Source organism: Tachyglossus aculeatus, chromosome 1 (genome assembly GCF_015852505.1).
Source record: "Tachyglossus aculeatus isolate mTacAcu1 chromosome 1, mTacAcu1.pri, whole genome shotgun sequence".
In the NCBI taxonomy this organism is placed as follows: Eukaryota; Metazoa; Chordata; class Mammalia; order Monotremata; family Tachyglossidae; genus Tachyglossus; species Tachyglossus aculeatus.
Window position 1 is genome coordinate 2,094,874 of NC_052066.1, and position 21,241 is coordinate 2,116,114.

The 21,241-nt window shown below is 48.0% G+C and overlaps 1 protein-coding gene across 1 annotated transcript in view; it reads right to left on the reverse strand.

Moving 5' to 3' along the window:
* ZNF148 (zinc finger protein 148) overlaps positions 1-21,241 on the reverse strand; it is a 165,182-nt gene that overhangs the window by 83,988 nt on the left and 59,953 nt on the right. The window contains 2 exon segments of the mRNA XM_038745873.1: positions 8,438-8,561; positions 14,787-14,915. Of these exon segments, the coding sequence (XP_038601801.1) occupies positions 8,438-8,561; positions 14,787-14,915 (253 nt within the window).

The window sequence follows — 21,241 nt, forward strand, 5'->3', positions numbered from 1 at the left end:
ACGGGGGGCTCACAGTCTTCATCCCCATTTTCCAGATGAGGGAACTGAGGCCCGGAGAAGTGAAGTGACTTGCCCAAAGTCCCCCAGCTGACAACTGGCGGAGCCAGGATTTGAACCCATGACCTCTGACTCCCAAGCCTGTGCACTTTCCACTGAGCCAAGCTGATGGGGAGCCAACGAGGGATAATACTAGTAGCAGTAGTATTTGTTAAGCGCTTACTATGTGCCAAGCACTGTTCTAAGCGCTGGAGTAATAATAATAATAATAATAACAATAATGATGGTATTTGTTAAGCGCTTACTATGTGCCAAGCACTAATAATAATAATAATGATGGTATTTGTTAAGCGCTTACTATGTGCAAAGCACTGTTCTAAGCGCTGGGGAGGATACAAGGTGATCAGGTTGTCCCCCGGGGGGCTCACAGTCTTATTCCCCATTTTACAGATGAGGTCACTGAGGCCCAGAGAAGTGAATATAATAATAATAATAACAATAATGATGGCATTTGTTAAACGCTTACTATGTGCAGAGCGCTGGGGGGGATACAAGGTGATCAGGTTGTCCCCCGGGGGGCTCACAGTCTTCATCCCCATTTTACAGATGAGGTCACTGAGGCCCAGAGAAGTGAAAATAATAATAATAATAATAATAATAATAATGACGGCGTTTGTTAAATGCTTACTATGTGCAGAGCGCTGGGGGGTGGGGGAATACAAGGTGTCCCCCGGGGGGGCTCACAGTCTTCATCCCCATTTTACAGATGAGGTCACTGAGGCCCAGAGAAGTGACTATAATAATAATAACCTTATTATTAACCAAGGAACTGAGGCCCGGAGAAGTGAAAATAATAATAATGATAATAATAATAATAATAATAACAATAATAATAATAATAATGACGGCATTTGTTAAATGCTTACTATGTGCAGAGCGCTGGGGGGGGGGGGGGGGGATACAAGGTGTCCCCCGGGGGGGCTCACAGTCTTCATCCCCATTTGACAGATGAGGTCACTGAGGCCCAGAGAAGTGACTATAATAATAATAACATTATTATTAACCAAGGAACTGAGGCCCGGAGAAGTGAAAATAATAATAATGACAATAATAATAATAATAATAACAATAATAATAATAATAATGATGGCATTTGTTAAATGCTTACTATGTGCAGAGCGCTGGGTGGGGGGGGGGGATACAAGGTGTCCCCCGGGGGGGCTCACAGTCTTCATCCCCATTTGACAGATGAGGTCACTGAGGCCCAGAGAAGTGACTATAATAATAATAACATTATTATTAACCAAGGAACTGAGGCCCGGAGAAGTGAAAATAATAATAATGATAATAATCATAATAATAATAATAATAACAACAACAACAACAATAATAATAATAATGATGGCATTTGTTAAATGCTTACTATGTGCAGAGCGCTGTGGGGCGGGGGGGATACAAGGTGTCCCCCGGGGGGGCTCACAGTCTTCATCCCCATTTTACAGATGAGGTCACTGAGGCCCAGAGAAGTGAATATAATAATAATAATAACATTATTATTAACCGAGGAACTGAGGCCCGGAGAAGTGAAGTGACTTGCCCAAAGTCACCCAGCTGACAAGTGGCGGAGCCGGGATTCGAACCCACGACCTCGGACTCCAAAGCCCGGGCTCTTTCCGCTGAGCCACGCTGCTGCTCTGTAGTTACAATGTAACTTGTAACTAGGGGGGCAGGGAGGGGAGCGGGTGAGGGGCAGATGTATATATACACAGATATGTATACATATACACAGATATGTGTATATATATATATATATATAATGTACATATATACAGATATATATAATAATAATAATGATGGCATTTATTAAGCGCTTACAATGTGCAAAGCACTGTTCTAAGCGCTGGGGAGGTTACAAGATGATCAGGTTGTCCCACGGGGGGCTCACAGTCTTCATCCCCATTTTACAGATATAGACCATATGTATGTATGTTTGTACATATTTATTACTCGATTTATTTCCTTATTTTATTTGTACATATTTATTCTATTTATTTTATTTTGTTAATATGTTTGGTTTTGTTGTCCATCTCCCCCTTCTAGACTGTGAGCCCACTGTCGGGTAGGGACCGTCTCTACATGTTGCCGACTTGGACTTCCCGAGCGCTTAGTACAATGCTCTGCACACAGTAAGCGCTCAATAAATACGACTGAATGAATGAATGAATGAATTCAATCATATTTACTGAGCGCTTACTCTGTGCAGAGTACTGTACTAAGCACTTGATGTCTGTATATATGTATACATGTATACCTGTATATATGTTTGTATCTATTTATTACTCTATTGATTTCTAGCCTGTGAGCCCGCTGTTGGGTAGGGACCGTCTCTAGATGTTGCCCACTTGGACTTCCCAAGTGCTCAGTACAGTGCTCTGCACACAGTAAGCGCTCAATAAATACGACTGAATGAATGAATTTATTTTACTTGTACATATTTACAGGAGAAGCAGTGTGGCTCAGTGGAAAGAGCCCGGGCTTTGGAGTCAGAGGTCATGGGTTCAAATCCCGGCTCCGGCGCTTGTCAGCTGTGTGACGTTGGGCAAGTCACTTCACTTCTCTGGGCCTCAGTTCCCTCATGTGGAAAATGGGGATGAAGACTGTGAGCCCCTCGTGGGACAACCTGATTACCTTGTACCTACCCCAGCGCTTAGAACAGTGCTTTGCACATAGTAAGCGCTTAACAAATACCAACATTATTATTATTATTATATTTATTCTATTTATTTTATTTTGTTAATATGTTTTGTTTTGTTCTCTGTCTCCCCCTTCTAGACTGTGAGCCCGCTGTTGGGTAGGGACCGTCTCTACGTGTTGCCAACTTGGACTTCCCAAGTGCTTAGTCCAGTGCTCTGCACACAGTAAGCGCTCAATAAATACGACTGAATGAATGAATGAATTCAATCATATTTACTGAGCGCTTACTGTGTGCAGAGCACTGGACTAAGCACTTGATGTCTGTATATATGTATACATGTATATATGTATACCTGTATGTATGTTGCCAACTTGTCCTTCCCAAGCGCTTAGTACAGTGCTCTGCACACAGTAAGCGCTCAATAAATATGATTGAATGAATGAACGTTTGTATATATTTATTACTCTATTGATTTATTTTACTTGTACATATTTATTCTATTTATTTTATTTTGTTAGTATGTTTGGTTTTGATGTCCGTCTCCCCCTTTTAGACTGTGATCCCGCTGTTGGGTAGGGACCGTCTCTATATGTTGCCAACTTGTCCTTCCCAAGCACTTAGTACAGTGCTCTGCACACAGTAAGCGCTCAATAAATATGATTGAATGAATGAACGTTTGTATATATTTATTACTCTATTGATTTATTTTACTTGTACATATTTATTCTATTTATTTTATTTTGTTAGTATGTTTGGTTTTGTTCTCCGTCTCCCCCTTCTAGACTGTGAGCCCGCTGGTGGGTAGGGACTGTCTCTTTATGTTGCCAACTTGTCCTTCCCAAGCGCTTAGTACAGTGCTCTGCACACAGTAAGCGCTCAATCAATACGATTGAATGATTGAATGAATGAATGAATGTCCACGTTTTGTTTTGTTGTCCGTCTCCCCCTTCTAGACTGTGAGCCCGCTGTTGGGTAAGGACCGTCTCTAGATGTTGCCGACTTGGACTTCCCAAGCGCTTAGTACAGTGCTCTGCACACAGTAAGCGCTCAAGAAATACAATTGAATGAATGAATGAATTCAACAGTATTTATTGAGCGCTTACTGTGTGCAGAGCACTGGACTAAGCACTTGATGTCTGTATATACGTATACATCTATATATGTATATATGTTTGTATATATTTATTACTCTATTGATTTATTTATTGTATTTGTACATATTTATTCTATTTATTTTATTTTGTTAATATGTTTTGTTGTCTGTCTCCCCCTTCTAGACTGTGAGCCCACTGTCGGGTAGGGAACGTCTCTAGATGTTGCCGACTTGGACTTCCCAAGCGCTTAGTCCAGTGCTCTGCACACAGGAAGCGCTCAATAAATACGATTGAATGAATGAAATGAATGAATGAGCAGGCCGGTAGGAGAGCGGGGAAGCCCAGCAGATGGGGTGGCAACGGGGAGCAAAATGGAGAAGCATTAAGAGAAGCAGCGTGGCTCGGTGGAAAGAGCCCGGGCTTTGGAGTCAGAGGTCATGGGTTCAAATCCCGGCTCCGCCACTTGTCAGCTGGGTGACTCTGGGCAAGTCACTTCACTTCTCCGGGCCTCAGTTCCCTCATCTGTCAAATGGGGATGAAGACTGTGAGCCCCCCGTGGGACAACCTGATCACCTTGTAATCTCCCCAGCGCTTAGAACAGTGCTTTGCACATAGTAAGCGCTTAATAAATGCCATGATTATTATTATTATTATTATTATTATTATTATTATTATTATAATGGGCCCCCGACTGAGGACCAGATGGGCATCGGTGACGGAAAAGATGTGAGCCCGCTGTTGGGAAGGGACCGTCTCTGTATGTTGCCAACTTGGACTTCCCAAGCGCTTAGTACAGTGCTCTGCACACAGTAAGCGCTCAATAAATACGATTGATTGATTGATTCTCCGGGCCTCAGTTCCCTCATCTGCAAAATGGGGATGAAGACTGTGAGCTCCCCGTGGGACAACCTGATCACCTTGTAACCTCCCCAGTGCTTAGAACAGTGCTTTGCACATAGTAAGCGCTTAATAAATGCCATTATTATTATTATTATTATTATTATAATGGGCCCCCGACTGAGGACCGGATGGGCATTGGTGACGGAAAAGATGTGACCTGACTGTTGGGTAGGGACCGTCTCTATATGTTGCCAACTTGGACTTCCCAAGCGCTTAGTACAGTGCTCTGCACACAGTAAGCGCTCAATAAATACAATTGACTGATTGATTCTCCGGGCCTCAGTTCCCTCATCTGTAAAATGGGGATGAAGACTGTGAGCCCCCCGTGGGACAACCTGATCAGCTTGTATCCCCCCCCCCAGCGCTTAGAACAGTGCTTTGCACATAGTAAGTGCTTAATAAATGCCATTATTATTATTATTATTATAATGGGCCCCCAACTGAGGACCGGACGGGCATCGGTGACGGAAAAGATGTGAGCCGACTGTTGGGCAGGGACCGTCTCTATATGTTGCCAACTTGGACTTCCCAAGTGCTTAGTACAGTGCTCTGCACACAGTAAGCGCTCAATAAAGACGATTGATTGATTGATTGATTCTCCGGGCCTCAGTTCCCTCATCTGTAAAATGGGGATGAAGACTATGAGCCCCCCGTGGGACAACCTGATCACCTAGTATCCCCCCAGTAATTAGAACTGTGCTTTGCAAATAGTAAGCGCTTAATAAATGCCATTATTATTATTATTATGATGATGATTATGATTATTATTATCATTATTATTATTATAACGGGCCCCTGAGTGAGGACCGGACGGGCATCGGTGACGGAAAAGATGTGAGCCCGCTGTTGGGGAGGGACCGTCTCTAGATGTTGCCAACTTGGACTTCCCAAGCGCTTAGTACAGTGCTCTGCACACAGTAAGCGCTCAATAAATACGATTGACTGATTGATTGACTTTCTGGGCCTCAGTCCCCTCATCTGTAAAATGGGGATGAAGACTGTGAGCCCCCCGGGGGACAACCTGATCACCTTGTAACCTCCCCAGTGCTTAGAACAGTGCTTTGCACATAGTAAGCGCTTAATAAATGCCATCATTATTGTTATTATAATGGGCCCCCGACTGAGGACCGGACGGGCATCGGTGACGGAAAAGCTGTGAGCCCGCTGTTGGGAAGGGACCGTCTCTATATGTTGCCGATTGGACTTCCCAAGCGCTTAGTACAGTGCTCTGCACATCAATCAATCAATCAATCGTATTTATTGAGCGCTTACTGTGTGCAGAGCACTGTACTAAGTGCTTGAAGTAAAGAAGCGCTCAATAAATATGACTGAATGAATGACCAGCTGAGGACCGGCCGGGGGCTGCAAGGGACCAGACGGGGACGGGAGGGAAATAAATGGGGGCCGGATTGGGGGGACCAAATGGGGACAAGTTGGGGGGGACCACCCGGGGCGGGCGGGGGGCGCGGCGGAAGGAACCTAATTGGGGTCGGAGAGGGGGTGGGTCAAATCATCATCAATCGTATTTATTGAGCGCTTACTGTGTGCAGAGCACTGTACTAAGCGCTTGGGAAGTACAAATTGGCAACATATAGAGACGGTCCCTACCCAACAGTGGGCTCACAGTCTAAAAGGGGTCCAGCAGTGCAAGCGCTTAGTCCAGTGCTCTGCACACAGTAAGCGCTCAATAAATACGATGGAATGGAGGAGGGGATCGAGCGGGGGTGGGAGGGAACCGAACAGCGATCGACCCCTTCTAGACTGTGAGCCCGCCGTTGGGTAGGGACCGTCTCTATATGTTGCCAACTTGTGCTCTCCCAAGCGCTTAGTACAGCGCTCTGCACACAGGAAGCGCTCAATAAATACGACTGATTGATTGATTGATTGATTGATTGATGGGCCGGGGGCCACTTGGGGTGGCCGGAGGGGGGGCCACCAGGGGACCACAATCAATCAATCAATCAATCGTATTGGCTCCACAAGGAGCCAAATGGGGGCCAGTGGGGGCCACCCGTTGACTGGAAGGAACCAAATGGGGGCAAGTTGGGGGGACCACGTGGGGGGCCGGAGGGAGCCAAATGGGGACAAGTTGGGGGGCCACGCGGGGGGTGGCGGAGGAAACCTAATGGGGACGAGTCGGGGGGACCACCCGGGGGGGTCGGTGCAGGGAACCATAGGGGGATGAGTTGGGGGGACCATGCGGGGGGTGGCGGGGGGAGCCAAATGGGGACAAGTCGGGGGGACCACCCGGGGGTCGGGGGGAGCCAAAGGGGGACGAGTCGGGGGGACCACCCGGGGGCCGGAGGGAGCTAAAGGGGGACAAGTTGGGGGGACCCCCGGGGGGGCGTCGGTGGAGGGAACCATAGGGGGATGAGTTGGGGGGACCATGCCGGGGGTGGCGGGGGGAGCCAAATGGGGACAAGTCGGGGGGACCACCCGGGGGGCCGGAGGGAGCCAAATGGGGACGAGTTGGGGGGACCACCCGGGGGGGTCGGTGGAGGGAACCAAATGGGGACAAGTTGGGGGGACCATCCGGGGAGCCGGAGGGAGCTAAATGGGGACGAGTTGGGGGGACCACCCGGGGGGGGTCGGTGGAGGGAACCAAATGGGGACGAGTTGGGGGGACCACCCGAGGGGCCGGAGGGAGCCAAATGGGGACGAGTTGGGGGGGACCACCCGGGGGGGCCAGGGATAACCAAATGGGGACGAGTTGGGGGGACCACTTGGGGGGCTGGAGGAAGCCAAATGGGGTCGAGTTGGGGGGACCACCCGGGGGGGCGGGGGGAACCAAATGGGGAAAAGTTGGGGGGACCACCCGGAGGGGCCGGAGAAAACCAAATGGGGAAGAGTCGGGGGGACCACCCGGGGGTCCGGAGGGAGCCAAATGGGGACGAGTTGGGGAGACCGCCCTGGGGGCTGCAGGGAACCAAATGGGGACAAGTTGTGGGGGGGACCACCCGGGGGGCTGGAGGGAACCAAATGGGGACACATTGGGGGGACCACCTGGGGGGGCCAGAGGGAAGCAAAGGGGGATAAGTTGGGGGGACCACCCTGGGGGGGGGGGGGGGGGACCGGAGGGAGCCAAATGGGGATGAGTTGGGGGGACCACCCGGGGGGGGGGGGGGGGGGGGGGTTTGAGGGAACCAAATGGGGACAAGTTGTGGGGGACCACCGGGGTGGGGGGGAGCGGAGGGAACCAAATGGGGACGAGTTGGGGGGACCACCCGGGGGGGCCAGAGAAAACCAAATGGAGACAAGTTGGGGGGGACCACCCGGGGGGGTCGGTGGAGGGAACCAAATGGGGACGAGTTGGGGGGAACACCCGGGGGGGCAGTCGGTGGAGGGAACCAAATGGGGATGAGTTGGGGGGACCACCTGGGGGGGGGGGGGGGGCCGAGGGAACCAAATGGGGACGTGTTGGGGGGACCACCCGGGGGGGCCGGAGAAAACCAAAAGGAGACAAGTTGGGGGGACCACCCGAGGGGGGGGGGGGGGTTGGTGGAGGGAACCAAATGGGGACAAGTTGGGGGGGAACACCCGGGGGGGGCGGAAGGAACCAAATGGGGATGAGTTTTGGGGACCACTCGGGTGGGGGGGGGGGGCAGAGGGAACCAAAGGGAGACAAGTTAGGGGGACCACCCGGGGGTCGGTGGAGGGAACCAAATGGGGACGAGTTGGGGGGACCACTCGGGGGGGGCCGGAGGGAACCAATGGGGGACGAGTTGCAGGGGTGGGGGCCGCGGGCGGCTACCTGTGTGGATGAAGACGTGTCTCTGCAGGTGGTAGTTGGTCCGGAAGGCCGCGTTGCAGTGCTCGCACACGTGGGATTTGGTGGTTTTCGGGCCGAAGGACCCGTCCTCGTTAATGGTCAGCAGCTGGGGCGGGGGGGACACAATCACAGCCGTCACCACCCGCGGCCCGCACAGCGCTCCGCACGCGGTGACGGCGACGGGCAACGGCCGTAGCCGGTGAGCGCTCACTACGTGCCAGGTACCCTACTAAGCGCGGGGGCAGGTACAGTGCAGGCGGGTCGGACGCGGCCCCCGTCCCACGTCTCGATCCCCGCTCTACGGACGAGGCCACCGAGGCCCGGAGAAGTGACTGGCCCAAGGTCACGCGGCAGAGCCGGGATTAGAACCCACGACCTTCCGTCGGCGCGGGGCTCCGCACGCAGCGGCCACTCGGTACAGAGCTCTACACGGGCAAGGCATCCAGCCCAGCACTCCGCACATAGTAGGCGCCCAGGACAACGCACTGGAATAATAATAATGATGGTATTAATTAAGCGCTTATTATGTGCAAAGCGCTGTTCTAAGCGCTGGGGGAGGCTACAAGGTGATCAGGTTGGCCCACGGGGGGCTCACGGTCTTCATCCCCATTTTCCAGATGAGGGAACTGAGGCCCAGAGAAGTCAAGTGACTTGCCCGAAGTCACCCAGCTGACCATTGGGGGAGCCGGGATTTGAACCCGTGACCTCGGACTCCAAAGCCCGGGCTCTTTCCACTGAGCCATGCTGCTTCTCTAAAAATTTAAAATAGTGATGGCATTTATTGTGGTGTGACCTTGGGCAAGTCACTTCACTTCTCTGGGCCTCAGTTCCCTCATCTGTAAAATGGGGATTAAGACTGTGAGCCCACATGGGACAACCTCATCTCCTTGTGTTCCCCCCAGCGCTTAGAACAGTGCTTGGCACATAGTAAGCGCTTAATAAATGCCATTATCCTTCTCTAAAAGGGCGGCCACCCAACACAGTGCTCTTCACGCAACAGATGTCCAGTACACACAACAGAAGCAGCGTGGCTCAGTGGGAAGAGCCCGGGCTTGGGAGTCAGAGGTCACGGGTTCAAAACCCGGCTCCCCCACATGTCTGCTGTGTGACCTTGGGCAAGTCACTTCACTTCTCTGAGCCTCAGTTCCCTCATCTGTAAAATGGGGGTGAAGACTGTGAGCCCCACGGGGGACAACCTGATCACCTTGTGTCCCCCCCCCCCAGCGCTTAGAACAGTGCTTTGCACATAGTAAGCGCTTAACAGATGCCATCATCATTATTATTATTAACCTGATCACCTTGTATTCCCCCCAGCGCTTAGAACAGTGCTTTGCACATAGTAAGCGCTTAACAAATGCCATCATTATTATTAACACGATCACCTTGTATCCCCCCCAGCGCTTAGAAGAGTGCTTTGCACATAGTAAGTGCTTAACAAATGCCATCATTATTATTAACACGATCACCTTGTATCCCCCCCAGCGCTTAGAAGAGTGCTTTGCATATAGTAAGCGCTTAACAAATGCCATCATCATTATTATTATTATTATTAACATGATCACCTTGTACCCCCCCAGCGCTTAGAACAGTGCTTTCCACATAGTAAGCACTTAACAAATGCCATCATTATTATTAACCTGATCACCTTGTATCCCCCCCAGCACTTAGAACAGTGCTTTGCACATAATAAGCGCTTAACAAATGCCATCATTATTATCAACATGATCACCTTGTATCCCCCCCGGCGCTTCGAACAGTGCTTTGCACATAGTAAGTGCTTAACAAATGCCATCATTATTATCAACATGATCACCTTGTATCCCCCCGGCACTTAGAAGAGTGCTTTGCACATAGTAAGCGCTTAACAAATTCCATCATTATTATTACTATTATTAACATGATCACTTTGTATCCCCCCAGCGCTTAGAAGAGTGCTTTGCACATAGTAAGTGCTTAACAAATTCCATTATTATTATTATTATTATTATTAACATGATCACCTTGTACCCTCCCAGCGCTTACAACAGTGCTTTGCACATAATAAGTGCTTAACAAATGCCATCATTATTATTATTAACATGATCACCTTGTACCCCCCAGCGCTTAGAAGAGTGCTTTACACATAGTAAGCGCTTAACAAATGCCATCATTATTATTATTATTAACATGATCACCTTGTATCCCCCCCAGCGCTTAGAAGAGTGCTTTACACATAGTAAGCGCTTAACAAATGCCATCATTGTTATTATTATTATTATTAACATGATCACCTTGCATCCCCCCCAGCGCTTAGAACAGTGCTTTGCACATAATAAGCGCTTAACAAATGCCATCATTATTACTATTAACCTGATCACCTTGTATCCCCCCCAGCGCTTAGAAGAGTGTTTTGCACATAGTAAGCGCTTAACAAATTCCATCATTATTATTATTATTAACAAGATCACTTTGTATCCCCACCAGCGCTTAGAACAGTGCTTTGCACATAATAAGCGCTTAACAAATGCCATCATTATTATTAACCTGATCACCTTGTATCCCCCCCGGCGCTTAGAACAGTGCTTTGCACATAATAAGCGCTTAACAAATGCCATCATTATTATTAACCTGATCACCTTGTATCCCCCCCCAGCGCTTAGAACAGTGCTTTGCACATAATAAGCGCTTAACAAATGCCATCATTATTATCAACATGATCACCTTGTATCCCCCCCAGCGCTTAGAACAGTGCTTTGCACACAGTAAGCGCTTAACAAATTCCATCATTATTATTATTATTATTATTATTATTATTATTAACATGATCACCTTGTACCCCCCAGCGCTCAGAACAGTGCTTTGCACATAGTAAGCGCTTAACAAATGCCATCATTATTATTAACCTGATCACCTTGTATCCCCCCCGGCGCTTAGAACAGTGCTTTGCACATAATAAGCGCTTAACAAATGCCATCATTATTATTATTAACATGATCACCTTGTATCCCCCCCCCCAGCATTAGAACGGTGCTTTGCACATAGTAAGCGCTTAACAAATGCCATCATTATTATTATTATTAACATGATCACCTTGTATCCCCCCCCCAGCGCTTAGAACAGTGCTTTCCACATAGTAAGCGCTTAACAAATGCCATCATTATTATTATTATTATTATTATTATTATTATTATTATTATCATGGAGCTCTGCACACAGATGGCACTCAGCACAGCGCTCCGCACATAGGTGTCTGGCGCGGGGCTCTGTAGAGAGCGGCTGCTCAGTACAGAGCTCTATCCATATCGGGCGTCTAGTACAGTGCTCGGCACAGACATGTCACCCGGCACAGCCCTCCGCACACAGTAGGAGCCCGGCATGGGGCTCCGCACGCAGTGGCCCCTCAGGTGTCCAGTAATAATAATAATAATTGGAATTTGTTAAGCGCTTACTATGTGCGAAGCAGTACAGAGTTCTGCGCAGAGAAGGCACTCAGCACAGCACTCCGCACATAGTGCGAGCCCGGCACGGGGAATCTACACCCAACAGCCAGTTGGAGAAGCGGCGTGGCTCAGTGGAAGGGGCCGGGGCTTTGGAGCCAGAGGTCCTGGGTTCAAATCCCGGCTCCGCCAATCGTCAGCTGTGTGACTTTGGGCCAGGTCGCATCACTTCTCCGGGCCTCAGTGACCTCATCTGTCAATCAATCAATCGACCAGTCGCATTTATTGAGCGCTTACTGTGTGCAGAGCACTGGACTGAGCGCTTGGGAAGGACTGTGAGCCCACTGTCGGGTAGGGACTGTCTCTCTATGTTGCCAATTTGTACTTCCCAAGCGCTTAGTACAGTGCTCTGCACATAGCAAGCGCTCAATAAATACGACCGATGATGATGATGGCAAGTTGGCAACATCTGTCAAATGGGGATGAAGACCGTGAGCCCCCCGGGGGACAACCTGATCACCTTGTAACCCCCTCAGCGCTTAGAGCAGTGCTTTGCACATAGTAAGCGCTTAATAAATGCCATTATTATTATTATTATTATTATTATTATTATTATTATCATCACCGCGTGCAGTGCGCTGTACTGAGCCCTCGGGAAAGGGCGGTGCAACCATAAACATTATTATTGTTGGGACAGAGCTGTACACACAACTGAGGCTTTTAGACTGTGAGCCCACTGTTGGGTAGGGACTGTCTCTGTATGTTGCCAATTTGTACTTCCCAAGCGCTTAGTCCAGTGCTCTGCACATAGTAAGCGCTCAATAAATACGATTGATGATGATGATGATGAGGCCTGCCTACTTGTTTTGTTGTCTGTCTCCCCCTTCTAGACTGTGAGCCCGTTGTTGGGCAGGGACCGTCTCCATCAGTTGCCGAACTGTCCTTCCCAAGCGCTTAGTCCAGTGCTCTGCACACAGTAAGCGCTCAACAAATACGATTGAGTGAATGGATGAATGAATAAACGGGTGTCCAGTACAGGGCTCCACACACAGTATGCAGTCGACAACGGCTACTGGGCGATGGCACCCCCTCCCTCCAAAAATTCACTCCTTCATTCTTTCAGTCGTATTTATTGGGCGCTTACTGTGTGCAGAGCACTGGACTAAGCGCTTGGGAAGTCCAAGTCGGCAACATCTAGAGACGGTCCCTAATAATAATAATAATAATAATAATGGTATTTATTAAGCGCTTACTATGTGCAAAGCACTGTTCTAAACGCTGAGGGGGTTACAAGGTGATCAGGTTGTCCCACAGGGGGCTCACAGTCTTCATCCCCATTTTACAGATGAGGTAATTGAGGCACAGAGAAGTTAAGTGACTTGCCCGAAGTCACACAGCTGACAAGTGGCGGAGCCGGGATTTGAACCCATGACCTCTGACTCCAAAGCCCGGGCTCTTTTCCACTGAGCCACGCTGCTTCTCTACCCGACGCTGCTGTCCCTACCCGACAGCGGGCTCACGGTCTAGAAGACGGTGTCTAGAAGTCTAGAAGTGAGGTGACTTGATGATGATGATGGCATTTGTTAAGCGCTTACTATGTGCCAAGCACTGTTCTAAGCGCCGGGGAGGTTACAAGGTGATCGGGTTATCCCACGGGGGGCTCACAGTCTTAATCCCCATTTTACAGATGAAGGAACTGAGGCACAGAGAAGTGAAGTGACTTGATCGATCAATCAATCGTATTTATTGAGTGCTTACTGTGTGCAGAGCACTGTACTAAGCGCTTGGGAAGTACAAGTTGGCAACATATACAGACAGTGATGATGATGGCATTTGTTAAGCACTTACTATGTGCAAAGCACTGTTCTAAGCGCTGGGGAGGTTATACGGTGATCAGGTTGTCCCACGGGGGGCTCACAGTCTTAATCCCCATTTTACAGATGAGGTAACTGAGGCACAGAGAAGTGAAGTGACTTGATGATGATGATGATGGCATTTGTTAAGCATTTACTATGTGCAAAGCACTGTTCTCAGCGCCGGGGAGGTTACAAGGTGATCAGGTTGTCCCATGGGGGGCTCCCGGTCTTCATTCCCATTTTACAGATGAGGAAACTGAGGCACAGAGAAGTGAAGTGACGATGATGATGATGGCATTTGTTAAGCACTTACTATGTGCAAAGCACTATTCTAAGCACTGGGGAGGTTACAAGGTGATAGGTTGTCCCACGGGGGGCTCCCAGTCTTCATTCCCATTTTACAGATGAAGAAACTGAGGCACAGAGAAGTGAAGTGACGATGATGACGATGGCATTTGTTAAGCACTTACTATGTGCAAAGCACTGTTCTAAGCGCTGGGGAGGTTACACGGTGATAGGTTATCCCACGGGGGGCTCCCGGTCTTCATCCCCATTTTCCAGATGAGGGAACTGAGGCCCGGAGAAGTGAAGTGACTTGCCCGAAGTCACCCAGCTGACAAGTGGCGGAGCCGGGATTGGAACCCATGACCCCTGACTCCAAAGCCTGGGCTCTTCCCACTGAGCCACGCTGCTTCTCTATTAAGCGCTTGCTATGGGCAAAGCACTGTTCTCAGCGCTGACTGTGTGCAGAGCAATCAATCAGTCAATCAATCGTATTTACTGAGCGCTTACCGTGTGCAGAGCACTGTACTAAGCGCTTGGGAAGTCCAAGTTGGCAACGTCTAGAGACGGTCCCTACCCAACGGTGGGCTCACAGTCTTGAGCACCGTCCTAAGCGCTTAGCAGAGGACAAGGCGACAAGAAAGAGACGCATCCCTGCCCGCTGTGGTTGCCCTCCAGCCGCCGACGCCCGCGGGCGGCCCGATCCCGATCCCGATCCCGATCCCGATCCCGATCCCGGGGCGTCCACCTGGGCCCGGGGGCGTCGCGTTCACTCACCTTGGCCGGAGACCTCTGTTTCCGCTTCTTCTTCTTCTGCTGCAGGTCCATGGGCTCCCGCGCCGCCTTCTTGTCGCGCTTCGGGTGCTCCGGACCGTCCGCGAACGTGATCTCCTGCTTCACGCTCACCTGCCGGCAGAACCCATCGATCCATCAATCGATCGCATTTATTGAGCGCTTAATGTGTGCAGGGCACTGGGCTAAGCGCTTGGGAAGTCCAAGTCGGCAACACACAGAGACGGTCCCTACCCAACGGCGGGCTCACAGGCTAGAAGGGGGAGCCGGACGACAAAACCAAACGTATTAACCAAATAAAATAAGTAGAATAGATATGTACAAGTAAAATAAATCAATAAATAATCAATCAATCAATCAATCGTATTTATTGAGCGCTTACTGTGTGCAGGGCACTGGACTAAGCGCTTGGGAAGGACAAGTTGGTAACATAGAGAGACGGTCCCGACCCGACAGCGGGCTCACAGGCTAGAAGGGGGAGACGGACGACAGAACCAAACATATTCACAAAAGGAAATGAATAGAATAGATATGTACAAGTAAAATAAATCAATAAATAGAGTAATCAATCAATCAATCAATCAATCGTATTTATTGAGCGCTTACTGTGTGCAGGGCACTGGACTAAGCGCTTGGGAAGGACAAGTTGGTAACATAGAGAGACGGTTCCGACCCGACAGTGGGCTCACAGGCTAGAAGGGGGAGACGGACGACAAGACCAAACATATTCACAAAAGGAAATGAATAGAATAGATATGTACAAGTAAAATAAATCAATAAATAGAGTAATCAATCAATCAATCAATCGTATTTATTGAGCGCTTACTGTGTGCAGGGCACTGGACTAAGCGCTTGGGAAGGACAAGTTGGTAACATAGAGAGACGGTTCCGACCCGACAGCGGGCTCACAGGCTAGAAGGGGGAGACGGACGACAAGACCAAACATATTCACAAAAGGAAATGAATAGAATAGATATGTACAAGTAAAATAAATCAATAAATAGAGTAATCAATCAATCAATCAATCGTATTTATTGAGCGCCGGCTGTGTGCAGGGCACTGGACTAAGCGCTTGGGAAGGACAAGTTGGCAACATATAGAGACGGGCCCGACCCGACAACGGGCTCACAGGCTAGAAGGGGGAGACGGACGACAAAACCAAACATATTAACCCAATAAAATAAGTAGAATAGATATGTACAAGTAAAATAAATCAATAAATAGAGTAATCAATCAATCAATCATATCTATTGAGCGCTTACTGTGTGCAGGGCACTGGACTAAGCGCTTGGGAAGGACAAGTTGGCAACATATAGAGACGGTCCCGACCCGGCAGCGGGCTCACAGGCTAGAAGGGGGAGACGGAGAACAAAACCAAACATATTCACAAAAGGAAATGAATAGAATAGATATGTACAAGTAAAATAAATCAATAAATAGAGTAATCAATCAATCAATCAATCGTATTTATTGAGTGCTGGCTGTGTGCAGAGCACTGGACTAAGCGCTTGGGAAGTACAAGTCGGCAACATCGAGAGACGGTCCCTACCCCAACAACGGGCTCACAATCTAGAAGGGGGAGACGGACGACAAAACCAAACATATTCACAAAAGAAAATAAATAGAATAGATATGTACAAGTAAAATAAATCAATAAATAGAGTAATCAATCAATCAATCAATCAATCGTATTTATTGAGCGCTTACTGTGTGCAGAGCACTGGACTAAGCGCTTGGGAAGTCCAAGTTGGCAACATATAGAGACGGTCCCTACCCGACAGCGGGCTCACAGGTTAGAAGGGGGAGACAGAGAACAAAACCAAACATATTAACAAAATAAATAGAATAGATATGTACAAGTAAAATAAATCAATAAATAGAGTAATCAATCAATCAATCAATCGTATTTATTGAGTGCTTACTGTGTGCAAAGCACTCTACTAAGCGCTTAGGAAGTACAAGTTGGCAACAGACAGAGACAGTCCCTACCCAACAGCGGGCTCACAGGCTAGAAGCGGGAGACAGAGAACAAAACCAAACATACTAACAAAATAAAATACATAGAATAGAGATGTACAAGTAAAATAAATCAATAGAGTAATAAATCTGTACAAACATATATCCATCTATCCAGGTGCTGTGGGGAAGGGAAGGAGGTAAGATGGGGGGATGGAGAGGGGGGCGAGGGGGAGAGGAAGGAAGGGGCTCAGTCTGGGAAGGCCTCCTGGAGGAGGTGAGCTCGCAGTAGGGCCTTGAAGGGAGAATGGCAGCAGAGAATAATAATAATAATAATAATAATGGCATTTATTAAGCGCTTACTATGTGCAAGTAGTGTTCTAAGCGCTGGGGAGGTTACAAGGTGATCAGGTTGTCCCACAGGGGGGCTCGGAGTCTTAACCCTCATTTTACAGATGAAGCAACTGAGGCACAGAGAAGTTAAGTAACTCGCCCAAGGCCACACAGCAGGCAACTGGCGGAGCCGGGATTTGAACCCGTGACCTCTGACTCCCAAGCCCAGGCTTGGGAGTCACAGGGCATGGGTTCGTTCGTTCATTCACTCATTCAATCGTATTTATTGAGCGCTTACTGTGTGCAGAGCACTGGCCTAAGCGCTTGGGAAGTCCAAGTCGGCAACATCTAGAGACGGTCCCTACCCAACAGCGGGCTCACAGTCTAGAAGTTCAAATCCCGGCTCCGCCAATTGTCAGCTGTGTGACTTTGGGCAAGTCACTTCACTTCTCTGGGCCTCAGTTCCCTCATCTGTAAAATGGGGATGAAGACTGTGAGCCCCCCATGGGACAACCTGATCACCTTGTAACCTCTCCAGCGCCTAGAACAGTGCTTTGCACACAGTAAGTATTTAATAAATATCATTATTATTATTACTATTTGGGCAAGTCACTTGACTTCTCTGGGCAAGCACATAGTAAGCACTTAATAAATGCCATTATTATTATTATTATTATTATTATTATTATTATTATTATTATTATTATTACCCCAGCACTCAGAACAGGGCTTGGCACATAGTAAACACTTAACAAATACCATCATTATTATTCAGTCGCTTCACTCTGGGCCTCAGTTCCCTCATCTGTCAAATGGGGATGAAGACTGTGAGCCCCCTGTGGGACAACCTGATCACCCTGTAACCTCCCCAGCGCTTAGAACAGTGCTTTGCACATAGTAAGCGCTTAATAAATATCGTTATTATTATTATTTGGGCAAGTCACTTGACTTCTCTGGGCAAGCACATAGCAAGCACTTAAGAAATGTCATCATTATTATTACTATCATTATTACCCCAGCAGTTAGAACAGTGCTTGGCACATAGTAAACACTTAACAAATACCATCATTATTATTAAGTCGCTTCACTTCTCTGGGCCTCAGTTTCCTCATCTGTAAAATGGGGATGAAGACTGGGAGCCCCCCGTGGGACAACCTGATCACCTTGTAACCTCCCCAGCGCTTAGAACAGTGTTTTGCACATAGTAAGCGCTTAACAAGTACCATCATTATTATTAATAATAATAAATGCCATTATCATTATTATTATTACCCCAGCACTTAGAACAGGGTTTGGAACATAGTAAACACTTAACAAAACCACCATTATTATTAAGTCGCTTCACTTCTCTGGGCCTCAGTTCCCTCATCTGTGAAATGGGGATGAAGACTGGGAGCCCCACGTGGGACAACCTGATCGCCTTGTATCCCCCCCAGCGCTTAGAACAGGGCTTTGCACATAGTAAGCGCTTATCAAGTACCACTGTTATTATTAATAGTCAATGCCATTATTATTATTATTACCCCAGCACTTAGAACAGGGCTTGGCACATAGTAAACACTTAACAAATACCATCATTATTATTAAGTCGCTTCACTTCTCTGGGCCTCAGTTCCCTCATCTGTAAAATGGGGATGAAGACTGGGAGCCCCATGGGGGACAACCTGATCGTCCCCAGCGCTTAGAACAGTGCTTCGCACATAGTAAGCGCTTAACAAATACCATCATTATTATTGAGAAGCGGCGTGGCTCAGTGGAAAAGAGCCCGGGCTTTGGAGTCAGAGGTCGTGGGTTCAAATCCTGGCTCCGCCACCTGTCAGCTGGGTGGCTTTGGGCAAGTCACTTCACTTCTCTGGGCCTCAGTTCCCTCACCTGGAAAATGGGGATGATGACTGGGAGCCCCCATGGGACAACCTGATTACCTTGTATCTCCCCCGGTGCTTAGAACAGTGCTTGGCACATAGTAAGCGCTTAATAAATGCCATCATAATAATAATGATAATAGTAGGTGCTTAACAAATACCAAAATTATTATTATTATTATTATTATTATTATTATCGGGGCCCGCTCGGACACGCCCAGAGACGCAAGGCTTCCCAGACTGAGCCCCCTCCTTCCTCTCCCCCGCCTTACCTCCTTCCCCTCCCCACAATCAATCAATCAATCAATCAATCGTATTTATTGAGCGCTTCCTGTGTGCAGAGCACTGTACTAAGCGCTTGGGAAGCCCAAGTCGGCAACATCTAGAGACAGTCCCTACCCAACAGTGGGCTCACAGTCTAGAAACAGCACAGCACCTGTACATATGTATATATGTTTGTACGTATTTATCAGCGCTTAGAACAGTGCTTTGCACACAGTAAGCACTTAAATGCCATTATTATTATTACCCTATTTATTTATTTATTGTATTTGTACATATTTATTCCATTTCTTTTCTTTTGTTAATATGTTTTGTTGTCCGTCTCCCCCTTCTAGACTGTGAGCCCGCTGTTGGGTAGGGACCGGCTCTAGATGGTGCCGACCTGGACTTCCCAAGCGCTCAGTACAGTGCTCTGCACACAGGAAGCGCTCAATAAATACGATTGATTGAATGAATGAATGAATGAATGAATGAATGAATCTGGGGCTCCGGGACTGCTCCCTCCTTCCCGTCCCACTCCCGATTCGGCTCCCGCCCCTTCCCGGCTCCCGCCTGCACCCCCTTTCTCATGCCCTTCTCTCTTAGGCGCCTACTATGTGCCAGGCACTGTTCTAAGCGCTGGGGAGGTTACAAGGCGATCACGGTGTCCCACGGGGGGCTCACGGTCCTCATCCCCCGTTTTACAGATGAGGAAACTGAGGCCCAGAGAAATAAGCGACTTAATAATAATGATGGCATTTGTTAAGCGCTTACTATGTGCCAAGCACTGTTCTGAGCGCTGGGGTAATTATAATAATAATAATGGCATTTATTAAGCGCTTACTATGTGCCAAGCACTGTTCTAAGCGCTGGGGTAATAATAATAATAATAATAATAATAATAATAATGGCATTTATTAAGCGCTTACTATGTGCCAAGCACTGTTCTAATCACTGGGGTAATAATAATAATAATGGCATTTATTAAGCGCTTACTATGTGCCAAGCACTGTTCTAAGCATTGGGGTAATAATAATAATAATAATAATAATAATAATAATAATAATAATAGTAGCAATAATGGCATTTATTAAGCACTTACTATGTGCCAAGCACTGTTCTGAACACTGGGGTAATAATAATAATAATGGCATTTATTAAGCGCTTACTATGTGCCAAGCACTGTTCTAAGTGCTGCAGTAATAATAATAATAATGGCATTTATTAAGCGCTTACTATGTGCCAAGCACTGTTCTAAGCACTGGGGTAATAATAATAATGGCATTTATTAAGCGCTTACTATGTGCCAAGCACTGTTCTAAGCGCTGGGGTAATGATGATAATAATAATAATAATGGTATTTATTAAGCGCTTACTATGTGCCAATCACTGTTCAAAGCCCTGGGGTAATAATAACAATAATAATAATGGCATTTATTAAGCGCTTAGTATGTGCAAAGCACTGTTCTAAGCACTGGGGAGGTTACAAGGTGATCAGGCTGTCCCACTGGGGGCTCACAGTTTTAATCCCCATTTTCCAGAGGAGGGAACTGAGGCCCAGAGAAGTGAAATGACTTGCCCAAAGTCACACAGCTGACAAGTGGCGGAGCCAGAATTAGAACCCATGACCTCTGACTCCGAATAATAATAATACTGGTATTTGTTAAGCGCTTACTATGTGCAAAGCACTGTTCTAAGCGCTGGGGAGGTTACAAGGTGATCGGATTGTCCCATGGGGGCTCACAGTCTTCATCCCCATTTTCCAGATGAGGGAACTGAGGCCCAGAGAAGTGAAGCGACTTGCCCAAAGTCACACAGCTGACAAGTGGCGGAGCCAGAATTGGAACCCATGACCCCAGACTCCGAATAATAATAATACTGGTATTTGTTAAGCGCTTACTATGTGCGAAGCACTGTTCTAAGCGCTGGGGAGGTTACAAGGTGATCAGGTTGTCCCACGGGGGGGGGGGGGGGGGGGGCTCCCAGTCTTCATCCCCATTTTCCAGATGAGGTACCTGAGGCCCAGAG